Raw genomic sequence first — 18,810 nt, 5'->3', positions numbered from 1 at the left:
GCATTGTGGTAAATTGTAGTCAATGTCATGAGACAAAGTGTATGTGAACTGCTGTATGGAAAGTGAATTTGCTCTGTAAACTTTCACCCAAATCACAATTTAAAAAATTAAAAATAAAAATCAGTGAATCACCTCATAACATGGATGAACTTGGAGGACATTATGCTGAGGGACATAAGTCAGTCACAGAAGGACAGATACTGTATGCATCCATTATAGTAAAAAGTCAATGAAAGGTTTACACAGGGAAGGAAATTTTGTTTGTTGGTTACCAGAGATGGGAAGGAAGGGAAAATAAGTTTGATATGGGTGAAGATATTTAAAAAAAGAAAGAAAGAAGCTCAACCATTAGTTTGCTAGTTGTTGAAGCTAAGTTATGGGCACAAAGTGGGGATTCATTGAACTAGTCTTTGTTTCTGTTTGACATGTTTTATATTTTTTTCATAAACTAAGTGAAAGGAGCACTCAGGTACAAGAGACTGATGAGCTCTGAGATTGGTGCTGTGATAGAAGCCACTAAAGTGTGTCATAAGAGCCTGGACCATGTTGGGGCTATAAGATGAAGGGCAAATAAACACATGAGAGAAAATGGACAGAACTCAGAGTCTCAACAAACATGGTGGCACCAAGGAAGCATGAATCATTTCCAGAGCCTTCTGGAGATGAACAAGTTCATTCCAAAGGGAAGAGGGAGGAAACCAACACTTACTGTTCTTTACTACGTGCCAGGTTCCATGCCATGAGTAGGTCAGAGCTTGGGCATTGGAGGCAGACGTGGGGACCTGCTTCTCACGCCCAGTCACTTAACCTTGCTATGTCTCCATTTCCTCATCTGTAGAGTGGGGCCAGTCACAGAGTCAACCTTATAGGATCAGTGCAGGATACAGGAGTAAAGACATGCAGAGTGCTCTCTCCTTTTCTTTCAATCCATCCTACCCATTTGGGTTGCCTAGTGCCACTCTTAACAGAAAATACTACAAATGGGATGGCTGTAACAAACAGGAGTTTAATGTCTTATAATTTTAGAGGCTAGAAGTCTGAATTCAAAGTGCCAGGTCATCTAAGGGCTAGGTGAAAGCCCCTCAACCTTGGGCTTCAGCTTTGGCTCTTACTCTTGGCCCACCGGAGCTGGAGGCATCTCCTCACTCAGGCAGCTGCTGGCTAGTGAGGCTGACAAACCCAAGACTGATAAGTAAAAAGGCACAGTCCTGATATTACCAAACCACATGGCAGGTACTGATCCAAGTCCATTAGCAGTCCCAAGATCCGCAGACAACATGGCAGGCTGGTGAACGATGACTCAGCTACATGCAGGGTTCAAGTGTTCCAGAAGCTGAGACTTCCTCAAAGCTGCATTTTATATCCTGGAAGCGGACCACATCCCCAAGGCAGCCACTCAGCTGCTCACAGTAGATTCCACCATGGAGTTGATTACAGGTTTCATCGTGGGGAAAAACTACATCCAGCTGCCCAGCCACTCAAAACCAGGCCCAGCCAAGTTGTCATATAATCTTAACTACCACACTGCCATGTGGTCAGACTCTCCAGTGGCTGGCTTTCCACGAGGGCAGTCAAGCTTAGTGGTTAACACTGAAAGATGGTCACCACTGTTATGGTTGTCCCCTTTCACCCAAAGAAGAGCCCTGAAAAAGGGAGATTTTCTTTTCTGTGTGTGTGTTATTTGGGTAAAAATTTACAGAGCAAATTCACTTTCCATACAGCAGTTCACATACACTTTGTCTCTTGACATAGACTACAATTTACCACAATGCAACAGCTCCCCTCCCTCTTCCTCCCGACAGTCACCTCTTCCCTATGTCCATCCCTTCATGCATCCCTGTCCCCTGAGCTGTCTCCCTGTGCATAAACAGCCCTTCTTTCTCCCATGATTGTTCTCTCCAAGAGTGAATCTACCTGAGGTAAATGTTCAACTCCTATGCATGTCTTTTGCTTGGCTGGAAGCCACAGGTGTGGGTCCAATTCCAGACCTGAAGGGCAGCTAGGGGCTGTAGTCTCAGTGGTTCCACCAGACTCTATCAGACTAGCAAACCTGGTCCCGAAAGGGAGATTTTCAACTTCACTTTAGAGGTGAAGAAAACGCAACAGAGATGAAATGAGCTGCCCCGGGTCACACAGCCACAGTGGGCAGAGCCTCGGCATGCCATTTCAGGAGGAACTGAAAGGCTGGGGGTTCAAGTCCACTCAGATGTACCTTGGAAGAAAGCCCAGGTGATCGACTTAAAAAACAAACAAAGAAACAGCCACTGAAACTCTCTGGAGCCCAGTTCTCCTCTGATGCCCCTGGGGTCAACATGGGTCAACACCAACTCATTGGCAACTGCTCCTACCACTTAGGCTTCCTGGCAGACTGGGATGAGTGATATATTTGGGTGGAAGGAAAGTTGCACACTCCAGAGGTACACTCATCCAGCTAGTCCAGATTTCAATAGGATCTGGATGGGTAAGACCTGAAATTTCCCAGCCCAAGGCTGCCACTGGGCAGGTGTTGGGCTGCTGCTGCCAAGCCACCTTAATGCTAAGCTTTAAAAGTTTAATTTCTTACACATTGGGGAACAGGAAGAAATACTATTAGCCTTTCCGGCTGGTTTTCCATTATGGATGGCCTGCCATAAGAATAACTCACTGCACGCTCTTTCCATATTGGGGCTGTTGGACTGATGGTTTTATGAAGTCGAGTGGCAAGTCATGTTTGGGCTGAGATCAGATCCTTCAGTGGCATGACACTGCCCACCATTGCTTTGAAATTTACATTCCCTGGATGAGCTCTAGGCACAGAAGTCAGAGGGGATCAGAGGCAGCTGGGTTGACAAGTGACTGCTCAGGCAGGGCAATTGGGGTCCATTCTCCTTCCCTGGCAGCCAGCGTGGCCACAAAGATTCCAGGTGACAGCTGATCCCTCCCACTTCTGCGCTCCAAGTCGGCTCCTGGGTGACACAAACAGTTAAGCGCTCAGCCGCTAACTGAAAGGTTGGGAGCTCGAGAGCTCCCATAGGCACCTGAGGAAAAAGGCTTGGTGATAGTTCCAAACATCAGGCCATTGAAAACTCTGTGGAGCAAGTTTCACTCTGATACATGCAGGGTTACCATAAATCAAACACACTCCAAGGTAACTGGTGGTGGTAAGGTGAGCTCCAAGCCACCATTATGTCCTGCTGGAGTCTCTTCTCTGACTACAGACCTCTTCATTAATATCTGTCCTCCCTGACACCAGGTGGAGAAGGTAAGGCTGAGATAAAGCCCTTTCATTTCCAGCCCTCTCCAGGGCCTAGTGTGATGCGGGGCTGGACATGCATAGACCCTCAATGACAACCAATTTGCTTTTACTCTGTCGTGTTTTCTTTCTCTTCTAAATTTTACTTCTTGTAGAACCAATATACTAATACCACAGATGTGTGGGTACAGGTTGTCCCTGGGTGGTGGTTAAACATACTGGGCTGCTAACCTCAAGATTGGAGGTTCGAGTCTACCCAGCAACACTTCAGAAGACAAGTCTGGAGACCCACTTCTGAAAATTCAGCCCCTGGAAACTGCATGTGGCACAGCTCTACTCTCCCACACATGAGGTCGCCAGGAGTCAGAGTCAACTTGATGACAACTGGTTTAGCTTGGTTGTAGGTGAGGACAGAGCACAGGTGACAGCCACTGGGTCAATAACATGTCGACTCCCATATGTTTGATCTTTTTTTGTTCACTAATTAACTCAGCCATCCTGTCCCCAAATCTGCTCAAGTTCTGGAAGACAGGCATGGAAGAAGGGCTTCATTTCCTCCCTGCCCTTTGAGTTAGGAACCGTCTATTAAGTTGACCTACTATCCATCGCTGGTCCTCCCCATGCTACAGCTTTAGGTAGGAATAAGCTCCCCAGTCCTGGGCCTAAATTAAGGGTCTCTGAGCTCTGGCCTGAGCCCCAGGATATTTGGTGAGGTCCTAACCCTTCAGTGATTTGTGGGTGGATGCTCAAAGTTCTTGAAATGTGAAGCTTAGAAGGGCAAGATAAGATGGGTGCCCTGTAGGGACAAAGGGCAGAGAGTGTCCCGTTCCCCAACATGGCTTCCTCAGCTACCATGAAGGGGAGGTTCAACATCACACAGCATCACATGGTGGTTAAGGGCAGATTGGGTCAATATCATTCCTGTTATTACAATCGAGGAAAGAGTAACAGAGAGGTTGGCGGATTTACCAAAGTCACACAGGTAGTAAATGGCAGAGCTGGGATATGAACTAGGAAGTCTGGCCACCAAATTCCTATTCATAGCCATTGAACTCCCTCTGTAGCCTGGAAAGCTCAACAAGGGACATCTGCTGCTGTACCTGTCCAGCTTCCCCTGCCGTCCTTTTGTTGGCAGCACCCTGTCATTCCTGTGGTTCTGATGCAGCTGGCTCCTCCCCAATCAAGCTCAGAGAAGGACATGTGGCCCCATCCAGCCAATCAGAGCATCACCTCCTCTTGGCCATAGTAAATGGTTCTGGTATGATAACATGGTTGACACCAGATCAAATAAAGTTAATGTCAGGATTTTTTATGGGGCTATGGAAATGATGTCTTGGAACCAGAATGCTCCTTAGAAGCAAGGAAGACAAGACTTCATCTCATGAACTTTGTACATGTTATTAGGAATAAGTCCCTGGAGAAGAACTTCATGCTTAGTAAAGTTGAAGGTCAATGACAAAGAGGAAGACCCTCAATGAGATGGATTGACACAGCAGCTGCAACAATGGGCTCAAATATAGCAGTGAATATGAGCACCAGGCAGTGTTTCGTTCTGTTGTACTTAGGATTTCTATGAGTTGGAAGCCAGTCAACGGCACCTAACAACAACATGGGAATGAAGTGTCCTCTTTCTGATGCAGAACATAAACTAGGAGTGGCTATGGGCCCCTCTTCCACCAAGCAGCAAGAGCCTGCCCCAAAATATGGCTGGTATTGAGGAAACCGAGCTAAGAGTGTGGCAAGAGGCACGTTCCCATGCACATGGTTGGAACACCTAGATCCAACCAAGCCTGAAGACAGCCCTATCTCCAGCACCTTTCAGATGTTTGAGCCAGTAACTTCTCTTTTTCTGTTCAAGCCAATTGGAGCTAGTTTGCTGTTACCTGGCAAATACAGGAAGTGGGAACGGTTAAATGCAACCCCAGTGCCAGCCACAGAGTAAACACTCAATTCACTGGTGACAGGGTTTGCTGATGCTATTTGCCAAAAAGTTGGACCAAAGCTATTCCATGCAAAACGCTGAGATAAAGTAAGAATTACAATCATTTATCATGTACCCCCCGAGGAATGCAAATGGTTGACTCCTCAGCTGCTCATGGAAAGACTGGAGGTCCAAGTCCATCCAGAGGTGCCTCAGAAGAAATGCCTGGCATTTTATTCTCCAAATAATCAGCCATTGAAACCTGTGGGGGCATAGTTCTACTCTGATACACATGGCGTCTCCATGAGTTGGAGTTGACGCAACAGTAACTGTATTACTGGATTTTATTCTGTGTTTGGATCCTTACCCATATCATTATTGTTAGGTGCCATCGAGTCAGCTCTGATTCACGGAGACCCCTGGTCCTGCGCCATCCTCATAACACTTGCTATACCTGAGCCCACCACTGCAGCCACTGTGTCACTACATCTTGTTAAGGGTCTTCCCTTTTTTCCTTACCCACAGGGGGATAAATACTCTTCTTCTTGTGCGCCAGCATTCATTGCAGCATTACCCACCATTGCCAAAAGATTAAAACATTCCAAATATCTATGAACAGATGGATGGTTTTATACAATGTAGTCTATATACTGGTGGCACAGCACCTAAGGCATTTGACTGCTAACCAGAGGGTTGGTGGTTCAAACCCACCAGCCGCTCTGTGGAAGAAAGATGGGGCAATCTACTTCTGTAAAGATTTACAGCCTTGGAAACCCAGTGGGGGTCGCTATGAGTCAGAATCAACTTGATGGCAATGAGTTTGGTATTTTTTTGTTTGTTTAATCTGTACACACAAGGGAATATTATTTGGCCATGAAAAAGAATGAAGTCTGATACATGCTCTGTCATGGATGAACCTTGAAAACATTATGCTAAGGGAAATAAATCAGACACAAAAGGACATCTAGTGTCTGTTCCCAGTCGCATGAACTAGGCAAATGCCGACAGATAGAAAGTAGATTAGCTGTTACCAGGGGCTGGGAGGTAGGGGGTTGGGGAGTTCTTGTTTAATGAGTACAGAGTTTCTCTCTGAGGTGATGGAAAGTTCTAGAAACAAACAGTGGTGATGGTCACACGTAATTGTGGGTATAATTAACACCACTGGATTGTGGCACTTGAAAATGGTTGAATTGTGTGTGTTTTACCACGGTAAGAAACGTAAACCCACACACATGCACTCCCCTTCCAGCTTGCTCGATGGGCGGAGCAGAGGGGCAGTATTTCTTCCGCCCCCACTATACCAGGCATTGTGTGGGCCACCGGATGCTCACTGTCCCTCTAGCCCTGCAAGAAAGGAATCACCATTTCACCAATGAGGAAATGGCAGCCTAGAGGGCGGAAGTGACTTGTCCAAGGTCAGACTCCAGTTGGTCTGAGTCCAAAGCCATACAATTCCTGGGTCACCATATGCCCCCCTCTGCATACAAGTCTCCCTGTACTGCAAAGTTCATCCCAGGCATTCTCTCCCCAACACCCACCTCCTTTGCAGACAGCGGGAGGCCAATTGAGATTCCTCTCACAGATACATCAGCCACAAACCGATGAATAGCATCACTTTCCTATGCAAAGCCATCTGCCTGCTTTAAATACCTGGGTAAAATGTTTGCTTTGGACTTATTAGGCTGCTAGATGAGTTGGCTAGACATATGGAATGAGGCGGAGAGAGGGGAAAACGCTGGTATTTCGGCAGAGCGGTTACAACCTGGATTTCTGGGTCTGGTTGAACAACTCAGGGGATTAACTACTTGACAAAGAGCAGAGGGCAGTGTTCTGTTTAAGAAGCAGTGTCCTTGGAGAGCTAATCCCAGCACATCCCAGGCCCGGCCAGCCCATCTGGGTGCTTGGAAGAATCAAGTCTCCTTCAGCTTTAAGGCTTTTCCTAAAGAGAATCACCAAGAGCTCAAAATATAGACAGCTCTGACATCAAACACCATTATTAAGTACAAATGTATTAACCATGTCCAGCTAAGTTTACCAACAGGCTGAGAAGTCTGATGACAGTGGCCCCAGTGGGAGATTTCCTAAGACTGTGTGCTGGACAAGGCAGTGGTGGTTCCGTGGTAGAATTCTCACCTCCGGTGAGGGAGACCCGGGTTCGGTTCCTGGCCAGTGAATCGTGTGTGCAGCTGCCACCTGTCTGTAGGTGGAGGTTTGCATGTTGCTGTGAAGCTGAGCAGGTCCAGACTAAGACAGACCAGGGAGAAAGGCCTGGAGATCTATTTCCAAAAATTAGCCAATGGAAATCCGATGAATCCTAACAGACTGTTGTCTGATAGTGCTGTAAGATGAGCCCCTAGGTTGAAAGGCACTCAGAATACACAGTGACTGCAACAAAGGATTCGAGCCTTCTAATAATCGTAAGGTGGCCTAGGACCAGGCAACATTCCATTCTGTTGTACATGGGGTTGCCTTGAGTTGGAGCCAACTTGACAGCAAACAACGCCACTCTATGTTGAGTGCTCATCGTACACACGCATGCATTCACAAAATGTAACAATTCAATGAGATAGGTATTTTCATCTGCACTTTATAGATGCAGAAACTGAAGCTCAGAGAGGTTAGTTCACCCGTCAAAGCCACACAGCTAATTAATAAGTGGTGGATGGAGCCAGGGCCTGAACTGAGGCTCTTCCTTTGAAGCACTGTGGCATGTCCTCACCACCTGCTGAGTGGCACAGGGCTTATTTTACTTATTGTAAGTCTGTTTCCTTGAGGGTTCAAGAATTCTTCCTAAGTTTTTTGTATTATGGAATAGAAGACCAGGGGGGCCCTTTGTGACATGACAGACTGCCAGAACTTCCTTCCTGAACTCCTTCATGATGACGGATTTGGAGCACACGGAGGCTCCAAATAGTGAGAGAGAGAGAGAAATGAGGAGAAAAGTAGCATGGAAAAACAGTCACCACTGAGTGGATTCAGACTCACTGTGACCCCGTGTGTCAGAGTAGAACTGAGCCCCGTAGGCTCTTCGATGGCTGAATTTTTGGGAAGTGGATCACCAGGCCTGTCTTCCGAGCTGCCTCGGGGTGGACTCAAACCCTTTCCTTCCAGTTAGCAGCTGACCTTGTCAACTGTTGCAACACTCAGCAACTCCATGAAATCCGTATTTCTCCACCCAAGGACTCCCCCACCTGGTCAGTCCCTATTCATTCCGTGAACTCCTGCTGGGTGCAAGCAACCTCCTAGACCCAGGGTACAACACTGAGTGGGCCCCTGCTCCCATGGAATTCTCAATATTCAAGTGGGTTTTGGAGGATGGAATCAGATCACAAGGTCAAGTGTGTGGCACTATGTCTGATACAACAGGAGCACTCAACCGACCTTGCCCACCCACACTGCTATGATGATTGTTGGTGTTACCTGGTGGCACGGGGATGCCCAGAGGCCTGGTCCTTCGTGGGTAATTGACTGATCCATTTGGGAAGAAAGCCAAGGTGGCATTTCCTGTTGTAATGAAACCAGCCTTTCCTCCCTTCATTCATCACAGTATTGGACATGTCAATATTTGTGGGTGAACAGGCCTGGGATAACCATGTTTTGAGCCAATTACAATTCAGTCTTTATCTCCTCTGACAGTAGGTTATGTTAATATTGAATCAATTCAGTCCAACATCATCTTTTCTTTTTTTAAAAAAAAAAAAAAATTTCTTCAAATAAAACATCGAGGCCACCTGTTCTGTGGTTCTGGGCTGGGGAGATGTGTTCCCCAGAGGGCCACTCACACAAAAGACTCCCATCAAGGTCATCTTCTCTGCACTTACTCATTATTTTCAATGTCTCTTGGAAGCACAGTGACAAATGTCTCAATTAAGGGCACTGGGAATGAATCAAGGGTTATCAGTCTTCTGGGCACTAATGGGGGGACTGTAGGCTACTAGCTAATTACTGCTGGGAGTTGGCTGTGTAAAAGCTACCTTAGTGAACATGGAAGCTGAGCCAGACTCCTCAAGGGCCAGGGCTCCTAGGAGGGAAGTGAGACCCAGAGACCAGCGGGCCAAGGGGAAGTGCCTTGACAGTGTGGGCTAGTGGTTAAGCTCAGAGGTATACCAGTCAGACTCCCTGGGTTTGAATCTCCATGCGACCTCTAATTACCTTTGCGACCTTGGCTGAGTCTTTTATTATATTTACTCATTCGAGTCTGTGCTTTTAAGGAGCTGACAGGTAAGGCAGGGAAACATGCAAGGAGGGATGATTCCAAGAGCACATGTGCTATCCCAAGAAACCCTGGTGGCCCGATGGCTAAGCACTTGGCTGCTACCTGAAAGGTTGGCAGTTCAAACTCACCAGCCGCTCAGCAGGAGAAAAGACCTGCAGATTTGCTCCTGTAAAGATCTCAGCCTGGGAAACCCTATGGGGCAGTTCGACCCTGTCAAAGAGGGTCACCTTGAATTGGAATCGACTCAACAAAACACAACAACAACAACAACATGAGCTATCCTAGGGGTAAGCCCAGGGGATGTGAGAGGTAAGAGGTGGGGTCCTAACCTAACCCATGGAGTTAAGAATGGCTCCAAAAACACAATGCCCAGGCTCAAGTTCAGAGGATGAATACAAGTTCATGAGGCAAAGAAGGTCCAGAGGGTGCTGTTTGGGTGAAGAGGTGAGAATGAGTGTCGGGGACACCAGGCCCTTCTAAGCTGCTGGTGACCAGAGGGTCGGAGCTAGACTGTGTACCCTGGCAGGTCAAGTTAAGAAAAACCAGTTGCCACTGAGCCAATAGCAACTATGGCAACACCATGAGTGGCTGAGAAGAACAGCACCCCACAGGGCTTCCAGTGGCCAGTCTTTCAGAGGTAGATCACCAGGCCTTCCTTCCAAGGCACCTCTGGGTAGGCCCTTTCGGTTAGCGACTGAGTGTGTTAACAACCATTTGCACCACCCAGAGACTCCCCAAGTTAAGGATCCTGGACTTTATTCTGAGGGGCAACATGAAGCCAAGACTGATGGGTCTTGAACACAAAGGCCCAGCATTGCACTTCAAATCCGCTCCCCAGAGATCAAGTGGAAGAGAGATTGCTTGGACAAAACTGGAGGCCCGCAGACCTGTGAGGGATCCTAGGAAGACATGCAGGGGGCAGGTGATAATAAGGGAGCTGCTGCAGGGGGAGTCGGAGGAGGGGATGGACTTCAGAGCCATTTAGGGGGTGCAGACTTGGTGACAGCTTTGCTCTCAGCAGGAAGGTGTGAACACAGCCCCCAGCATGAATTCAGCAGACAACAGAAGAGAGTCTCTGATGAACAGAAAGGCAAATAATGTATTTCCTTTGTGGAGGAGACAAAGGTCGAAGGTGTGAAGCAAATGGAAAAACAATACAAAACACAAAAACAAAACAAAACAAAAAAACACCATTGCCCTGAAGCAAACATTGTCCTCCACCTTCTTAGAGCCAGGTGCCAGCATCTGCTCCCCACAGATGTTATTTATGCAAAGTGATTATCTCAATTATATATCTTAGTTGTTGGAATTGCTTCTCTCTCCACATTAGTTTGTGGAAGCATTCCATGGGAATTAATTAGTAATTGGCTTCTACAGAACTGTGTCATTACATCAACCCCACACCTTGCCTTGCCTATCCGTTCCACAGGGTCTTTGGAAACTGTGGGCCCAGAAACATCTTCTAATGACAGATGTTGCTGAGTGCGACCAGGAAGCCAGTGGGCAGCCCTGCTTTTGCAATCCTTCTCTTGTAGATTGCAATTCAGGGAAATCTTTTAAATCCCTCATCTGTTCTTTTTCGTACCAGCTCAATATGTTGGAATTATCATGCCCCCCTTGGGAAAATGGAGTCTCCAGAAAACAGGGTGATTTGGCCAAGATCATGTCATTATTGCTGGTAGCTGCTCTGGTAGCGTAGTACCTAAATGCACTTGACTGCTAACCAGAAGGCTGGTGGTTCAAACCCACCAGCCACTCCTCAGAAGGAAGATGGGGCAATTTACTCCCGTAGAGACACTGCCTTGGAAACCCAAGGAGGGTTTGCTATGAGTTGGGTCCGACTTGACGGCACATTAAAAAAATAAAAATAAAAAAAGCCATTGAGTTGGGATCATGTTGTTGTTTGTTTGTTGTTCATTGCCATCGAGTTGGCTCTGATTTACAATGACTTTATGTACAACAGCACGAGACACTGTCTTGTGTGTTATTGTCCTATGCCATTGTCTTGATCATTGGTATGTTTCAGTCCATTGTTGCAGCCATGGTGGGCCATCCAATAATGGATGTATGTACGATTCCAAGGTCATAGAGCTCATTAAGGAACAGAAGTAGGATTTGAACCCAAGAGGCGTGATGGCTAGCCTACTCTGCTGCTGCTTCCAAATAGGCTCTGGGAGTCTTCTGTGTTTGATCATGAGAGTCCTAACTAAGGCGTAGCAAGGCTCACAATGGATGGCGAATTTAGGTGGGAAGAGCCAAATGATTCTCTTAAGGTGCTAGATGGTGCAGCAATAGGCAGAAGGGGTGCCTGTCCATATGGGGAGAGTCCAGAGGTTTGTTCAGTTCTCACTCATGGTGACCCCATATATGTCAGAAAAGAGCTATGCTCTGTAGGGTTGTCAATGGCTAATTCTTACAAGAAGATCATCAAGTCTTTCTTCCAAGGCAGCTCTGGGTAGACTAGAACCCCCAACCTTTTGGTTAGCCGAGCACAGGCCCCGTAAGGGAACCCTCCCAAACTGCTTATAGTACCTGGCCTGCTGCTCATGAGCACGCCAGCGCTCTAGCTGGGGGTGGACCCCACGATGTTTCACCAGCACTGCTGACCTTGCCCCTCTCTGCTCAGCAGCTGCCCACAGTGCCTGAAAATATGTCCTTTGTCCAGGTGCCTCTCTGCCCTCTGTTGCGTCCTCCTAGGATGCCCACCTGCATCTTAGCCACAAGTAGTTCCCCTCCACCTTTAAAGAGACACTCGAAGCCACCTCTCCTTTCCCAAAGCAAAACAAAATGTCTTCTCTTTTGCCAAACACAAACGCTCTCCCATAAAGAGCCCAAGTGGGTCAGCTCTCAGCCAAACGACAGACAGGCCTATGAGCTGAACACCTACACCAGGGAGATGCGTTCCTTAGAATAGTCAGCCCAGCCGTGGGAGATCAGAAGGGTGGCATTTGCACAGGGAGAAAGCTAGGCAGGCAGGAATGCATAGGTAAGAAGGACACAGGGAAGGGGTAACCACGGGGAGGAGGTAGGAGGAGACTGTGGGAATTGTAATCGGTGCCATGAAACAAAATGTGTATGAACTGTTGAGTGTAAAATGAATCTGCTTTGTAAATTTGCACACAAGTCATGATTTAAAAAAAAAAAAAAAAAAAGTTTTTAAATAAAAATTTGGCTTCAGACTCTGCCCTCTCTCTTGGATTAGGAAGGCAAGGCCCTTGCCTTCTCCTTTTGATCCCTGAAGCCCGGCTGCATCCCAGAGTATCAATATTTGCTGAATGAAAACATGCGCTCATGCGTACCCTTTGTGAGTAACCCTTTCTCAGGTGAGCGAGCTGTGTCTTATTTCAGCAGGAACTCCGGGGACATCACAAGCTGACCCTGTCCTGGTTTAGGGAAAGGGCCTGGGAGGTCACAGCCTCTGTCCAAGTTCACACAATTAGCAGGTGGCAGATCCAGTTCCCTTAACGTAATTCATTGTAAAAGAAGTGGAACTAAGATCTAGTATGCCGATAGAACTTGGCTGGCAGTTTGCTCGTCTGGAAGATGGTCATACTGCCAGAAGGAAGAGGGAAAAGCACCGGGTTTGGAGTCAGGAATGTGGGTTCAAGGCCCCGCTCCAGCTCCAGAGTACTTTGAGGGCTAGAAGAAGCCATGCTCCCCAAATGCTGGCCCACCATCAGAATCCTCCAAGGTGGCTGCTTCAAAAAAGTAAATCCTGCATTCCAACCCAAACTTCACTTAAAAAAAAAAAAAAAAACTCTATCCCTATCTATCTATGTATTCTACCTGGAGGGTCAAATCCAGGAATCGGTAATATCTGGTAGCATAGTGCCTAAGGCATTTGACTGCTAACCCACCAGCCACTCCTTGGAAGGAAGATGGGGCAATCGACTTCCATAGTGATACTGCCTTGGAAACCCAAGGAGGGGTACAGGTAGCTATGAGTTGGATCTGACTCAATAGCAGTGAGGATTTTTTTTTTTTTTTTTTTTGGTATGGAAGGTTGGGCAATGTACTTCCATAGTGATACTGCCTAGGAAACCCAAGTAGGGGTCGCTATGAGTCAGGCCCAACTCGACAGCAGTGTGCTGCATTGCATATGTTTTCTGATGTGCAGACAAGTTTGGGGACCACTGAGATACACAAAGAAAAACCTGGTGCTAGTAGGTGCTTGATAAATGTCAACAGGGCCCATATTACATGCACCAAGTTGCAAGGGTCTAGGACAGTTGGCATTTGCAGCTTCCAGACATACATTGCTGTGTGCCCTTGGGTAAGTTGCTCAACCTCTCAGAGCCTTCTTTTTTATTAGTAAATGGGTTGAAAATAGCAATATCTTCCTTGTAGGGTTATGGTAGGGGGCAGTGGTGGTTCAATTCTTGCCTTCCATGCAGGAGGCCAGGGTTCCATTGGCAGCCCACATACCTCAGGCACAGGCACCCCTTGGCTATCAGTGGAGGCCTGCATGTTGCCACGATGGTGAACAGGTTTCAGTGGAGCTTCCCAACTAGAAGGACTAGGAAGAGAAGCCTGGCAATCTACTTCTGAAAACCAGTCAATGGATCCCTACGAAGCATGAGGTCTCCTCTGTAACCATCATGGGTACAGTGCAGGACCGGGCAATGTTTTGTTCCATTATTGCATGGCCTTTCCAACTGGATGGCAGGCGATGACAACAGGGTTATGGTAAAAATTAGTTGAAATGATATTCTTATTACCGGCAACTAAACCATCTGCAAATCCCGTCAACCGGAAATCAACCCCAAGTGTACTCCTTCTCTCCATCTCCGCCAACAACCCCTGTTGGAGAGGCCTTGCCTTCTCTTGTCCTTGGCAAAGGCAAGGCCTCTCCAACAAACCCCTCTCCCAGGTCTCCTTTCCTCTGGCCTGAAATCACGCAACAGCCTCCTGAGGGCACCCGCTCCTCTCTGTGATCCACTCTCTACACAGCAAAGTAATCTTCTGAACCCGAGTAGCGTTGTGTCACGCTCCGCTCAATATCTTCCCATGGCTCCTCCTCAGCCTTGGCAGAAAATCCAAGCCCCCATGCAATGCCCTATGCCGCCGGTAACCAGTTGCTATGTATGGCATCAGTTCCAACTCATGGTGAGCCCATGTGTGTCAGAGCAGAAATGTGCTCCATAGGGTTTTCAGTGGCCTATTTTTTTGGAAGTGGATTGCCAGGCCTTCCTTCTGAGGCACCTCTGAGTGAACTCAGACCTCCAACCTTTGGGTTATGTAGCAGCTGAACATGGACTCTCTTTACCTGCTTTATCACCTGAATGAAGGTGTGCAATGATTCTATTTGTTTGTCCCATTGGTTGCTTCTTTTCCTTTAGATGTAAATTTCCATGAGGAGGGATACCATATCTGTCTCACTATTAACCATTATACACCTAGTATCTAGCACATCAGAAGTCCTGGTGGTGCAATGGTTTAGTATTCAGCTATAAACCAAAAGGCTGGCGATTCAAACACAGCCAGTGACTCCAAAGGAGAAAGACCAGGTGATTATAGCCTTCAAAGCCCTATGGGGAAGTTTTACTCTGTCATACACTGTTGCTATGGGTCAGAATCAACTTAATAGCTCTCAAAAGCAATGATCTAGCACATCACCTGGTACACAGAAGGTTATGCATAAATACTTGGCCAAAGAATGAATGAATGATGAATGAACGAATGAAATTATTAAGTACCTAGCACTGAAGACCTCAGCCAGCAACAAAGTTAGCTTTTTCTCCCTTCCCCTGGCCCTGGAGCCTGCAGGCAAAGACAAATATCATACACCAGAGAAGGGACACAGTGATGTCCAATGTCATCACTGCTTTATTTGATTAGCTCCAACTCTGGCATCCGGGACACGTGTGCTGGGAGCCAAAGCAACTGTACCCTGACCTCTGGTCCACGCGATCCCATCCTTATAACGATTTCCATGACAACAGCAACGGAAAGCCAAGGCTGTGAATTCCCTTTGATAGGAGCCGGATGCAGAGACAGGGAAGAAGGACTTTGAGAAGAATGAGGCCCTTTGATTCAGCTCAAGGCGCCTTCATTAAATACCACTATTTTCCAAGAACACACACTTTAACCTTCCAGAGGGGGAGTTCTCGTGAATACTAACAAAAAAGAGAAGAAAGAAAAAGAAACTCAACTGCTGTGATTCCTTTTCAAGAATATTCACCTGTGAGGGGAAGGGCTGGCTGGGATGCTGGGGCTTCTGGCACATTTTGAGGGGAGATGGGTAAGGCATAGGACCTTCTGCCAAGTGGACTTCATAAACCCAAGAGTAGAGTTGACATAAGGCCAGGGAAGGAAGAGGAAGTGATGGCAATGCTTCAAGAAGGTGAGATGGTGAAGGTAGGGGGTTGGTCTGGCATGGCTCATCCAAGGAATACGTGTGAATTAAAGGATGACACAGACACATGCAGACAATACCCCTCAGGGTACGGGCCTCCCTGCATGGTTCCAGCACTTCCTGAGTCCCTGCTACATCACTGTTTGGGAATCTGTCTCCCCACGGCTGCTACCACCCTGCCTGGGTCTGATCCACTCACCTTTCCATACCAGCTATCCCGGGCCACAGTGCCTGTACCCAGCACAACCCACACCATGATGTCCCTCGAGGTCCTTAGCTCCTGCCCTGGCCTCACCTCCAATCTACCTTCTGACCTGCTGCTCCATCATCATTTGGAGCAGCTAAGGATGGTGGAGCCTAAAAGACCTGGGTTTGAATACTGGTTCTCACTTTCCAGCCATGTGACTTTGTGCTGGTCACCTCACCTCTCTGCCACCCAATCACTTGTGAGATGGAGAAGATGATTCTCAGTTCTCCCCTGAGAGCTTGATACAGCAGCATGTATAAAATACCAATGCATGGTGGGGGTTCCAGACAGTGGCAGGTTGCCAAAGGAGCAGGGAGGCTGCATCTTCTGACCTCTTCTAACCCCACAAAAGGAAGACAGAATCACCATCAGTATCCCGAGGCCTATCCCTGCGAGGCCAGACATGCTGTCTCCCTCCAGTCCTTTCAAAAACCTTGGCACCAACTGTTCCTCCCTCAGCACCCACCACCTCTCTGCTGAGTTTCATAATTCACTGCAGTGGCTACACAGAACTCACAGACTATGGGGTTTATTAAGCACCAGACTACAATTCAAGGTCAGAAATGCACTCAGTCTCTTGCAGCTAGCCATCCTACTTAGCAGCCAGCAGTCTCTCTCAGCAGCACATGTCTCTCACATCTGTCTCTCAGCAGTGCATGTCTCTCACATCTGTCTCTCAGCAGGGTGTGTCTCTCACATCTGTCTTTCAGCAGCACGTCTTGCTTCTCTCTCTCAGCAGGGTGTGTCCTCACATTTCTCTCTCAGCAGCATGTGTCTCCCACGTCTGTCTCTCAGCAGTGTGTGTCTCTCACATCTGTCTCTTAGCAGTGCCATGTCTCTTGTATCTGTCTCTCAGAAGTGTGCCACTAGTATCTGTCTCTCAGCAGTGCGTGTCTCTCACATCTCTCTCTCAGCAGCACATGTCTCTGATGTTTCTCTCTCATTAAGTATATGTCTCTCAGGAGCACATTTTCTCAACAGCATGTCTTTCTCAGCCAGCAGTCAGAGAGACTTCTTCTGCCTCTAGGAGGGCTCCTTTTGAGGCCAGCAGAGTGACCAATCTTACCAATCTCAACTTCAGAATTCTATACACCTGAGAGAGAGAGAACTTCCCAGAAAATTACTTTGTGCTGCTCCCAACAGAAATATCCTGGGTGGATAACTTTAACAATCAGGAGCTACTCAATTGCTAACAACAAATTCTACCATGGAGTTTACAAAGACTTATGGCTAGAAAAGCCACACTATGTAATTTACTACACCTCACTGGTGTTGATTACCGTCATATCATGATAAATATCATCATTATTCTAACAGGCAATCAAATGTATCTTATTTATCCCTGTTGCTATTGGGATTAGATTTTGTATTATTAAAACAATTACTATTTGTTTTATACCCAGTCCTTGTGGCCACAAGTGTGCATTCACACACACACATACACGCACACACAGGCTGCACTTAACCATTTTGACCTCAAGACCCTGATCTGCCCAGGCCTTCAAGACTTCCATTATGCCTCATCTCAGAAGAAGGTAACAAGCCATCTCAGCCATTCATAAACCTCTCCTTCTCAGCTGCCACCTCAATGTGACATTCCCAGGCCCCCTTTCCCCAGCATCCCCCAAGTCACCTGCACATTTGTGAAGTTGAGGTCAGTGCCATGGCCATGCTCACAGCTGGGAGGAAGACCATACCACAATGTCTCTGGGACATATCACCTGTCTGTAGCATCCTCCCAGCCTGGTGTTGAGGGGCCTTACTCACATACCTGGCTCTGTACTTTCTCCAGCTCCTCTTTGCTGACTGATGTCTTGCTGTCCTCCATGGTCCTGAGAAGGAGCTGCACATCTGACAAGAGTGCATGGGTCCTCTTGAGGTCCCTTCGAAGACGCTTCTCCACGTCAAAGTCCCGATGGCCGATCTGAAAGCCAAGGGGAGGCCCATGAGCTTAGACAAAAAAGCAGTGGCCAGGATCTGAAATCTCTGAAGCCCAGGTCCCTGTGTTCAAATCCTGCCTCTGCCACTCACTCACTGTGTGACCCTATATGAGACCCATCTCTTCTCTGAACCTCAGTATCTTCATCTGCAAAATGGGAATGGTACCAACCACACAGTGCTGCTGTGAACCTTGGAGACACACTTCACCTAATGCCTGACACAGAATAAATGCACAATAAAAAAGTTGCTGTCATTATTGTTGTCACAGCCTTATGCACCCAAAGTAGTGACTGCTTACATGAATGTGTTCAGTTTATGGAAATTCACTGAGCATACACGTGGAGTACAATATATGTCTCTGTATGTATGTTACAACTCAGGCTGTACATACAGGATGCAGTATGCTTCTCCACATGTATGTTATACCTCAGGCTGTACGTGTGGGATATGGCATGCTTCTCTGCATGTACGTCACCAAAACCAGCTGGCATCAAGACAACTGCATATATGTTACACTTCAGTAACTGCTGTTATTTTTCAGAGTCAACATCAAGTTTTTCTGTCTGTTTAACTGGTCTAGGAGTCCCTAGGTGGTACAAACAGTTAACATGCTCAGCTGCTAACTGAAAGTCTGGGAATTTGGGTCCACCCAGAGGGGCTGAGCAGTCAGCCCCAGGCTTACAGGTGAGGAGAGACAACTCAGTGAGCCCGAAGTAGCAAGCGGGAAGAGTAGGAGAAAGGGGTTTAAAAGCCAGGAAGCCAGAGAAAAGAGCAGTCAGCCGAAGGGATTAGGTGAGGAGGGGCAACTCAGGCCCACACAGAGTAGCAGGCCGGAAGAGCAGGAGGAAGGGGATAAAAAGCCAGGAACCCGGACAGAGGAGCAGTCAGCCCCAGGGAC

At 47.4% G+C, this 18,810-nt stretch overlaps 1 protein-coding gene across 1 annotated transcript in view; it reads right to left on the bottom strand.

Moving 5' to 3' along the window:
- MYO18B (myosin XVIIIB) overlaps positions 1–18,810 on the bottom strand; it is a 368,096-nt gene that overhangs the window by 129,810 nt on the left and 219,476 nt on the right. Inside the window, exon 32 of the mRNA XM_007947984.1 lies at positions 17,743–17,895. Within this exon, the coding sequence (XP_007946175.1) occupies positions 17,743–17,895 (153 nt within the window). The remainder of the gene's footprint in view (positions 1–17,742; positions 17,896–18,810) is intronic.

This window comes from Orycteropus afer, unplaced genomic scaffold (genome assembly GCF_000298275.1).
Source record: "Orycteropus afer afer isolate SDZICR_OR568_19922 unplaced genomic scaffold, OryAfe1.0 scaffold00197, whole genome shotgun sequence".
Classification (NCBI taxonomy): Eukaryota; Metazoa; Chordata; class Mammalia; order Tubulidentata; family Orycteropodidae; genus Orycteropus; species Orycteropus afer.
Note: the sequence above shows the minus strand (reverse complement) of the source record. Positions and strands in the feature narration are given on the sequence as shown.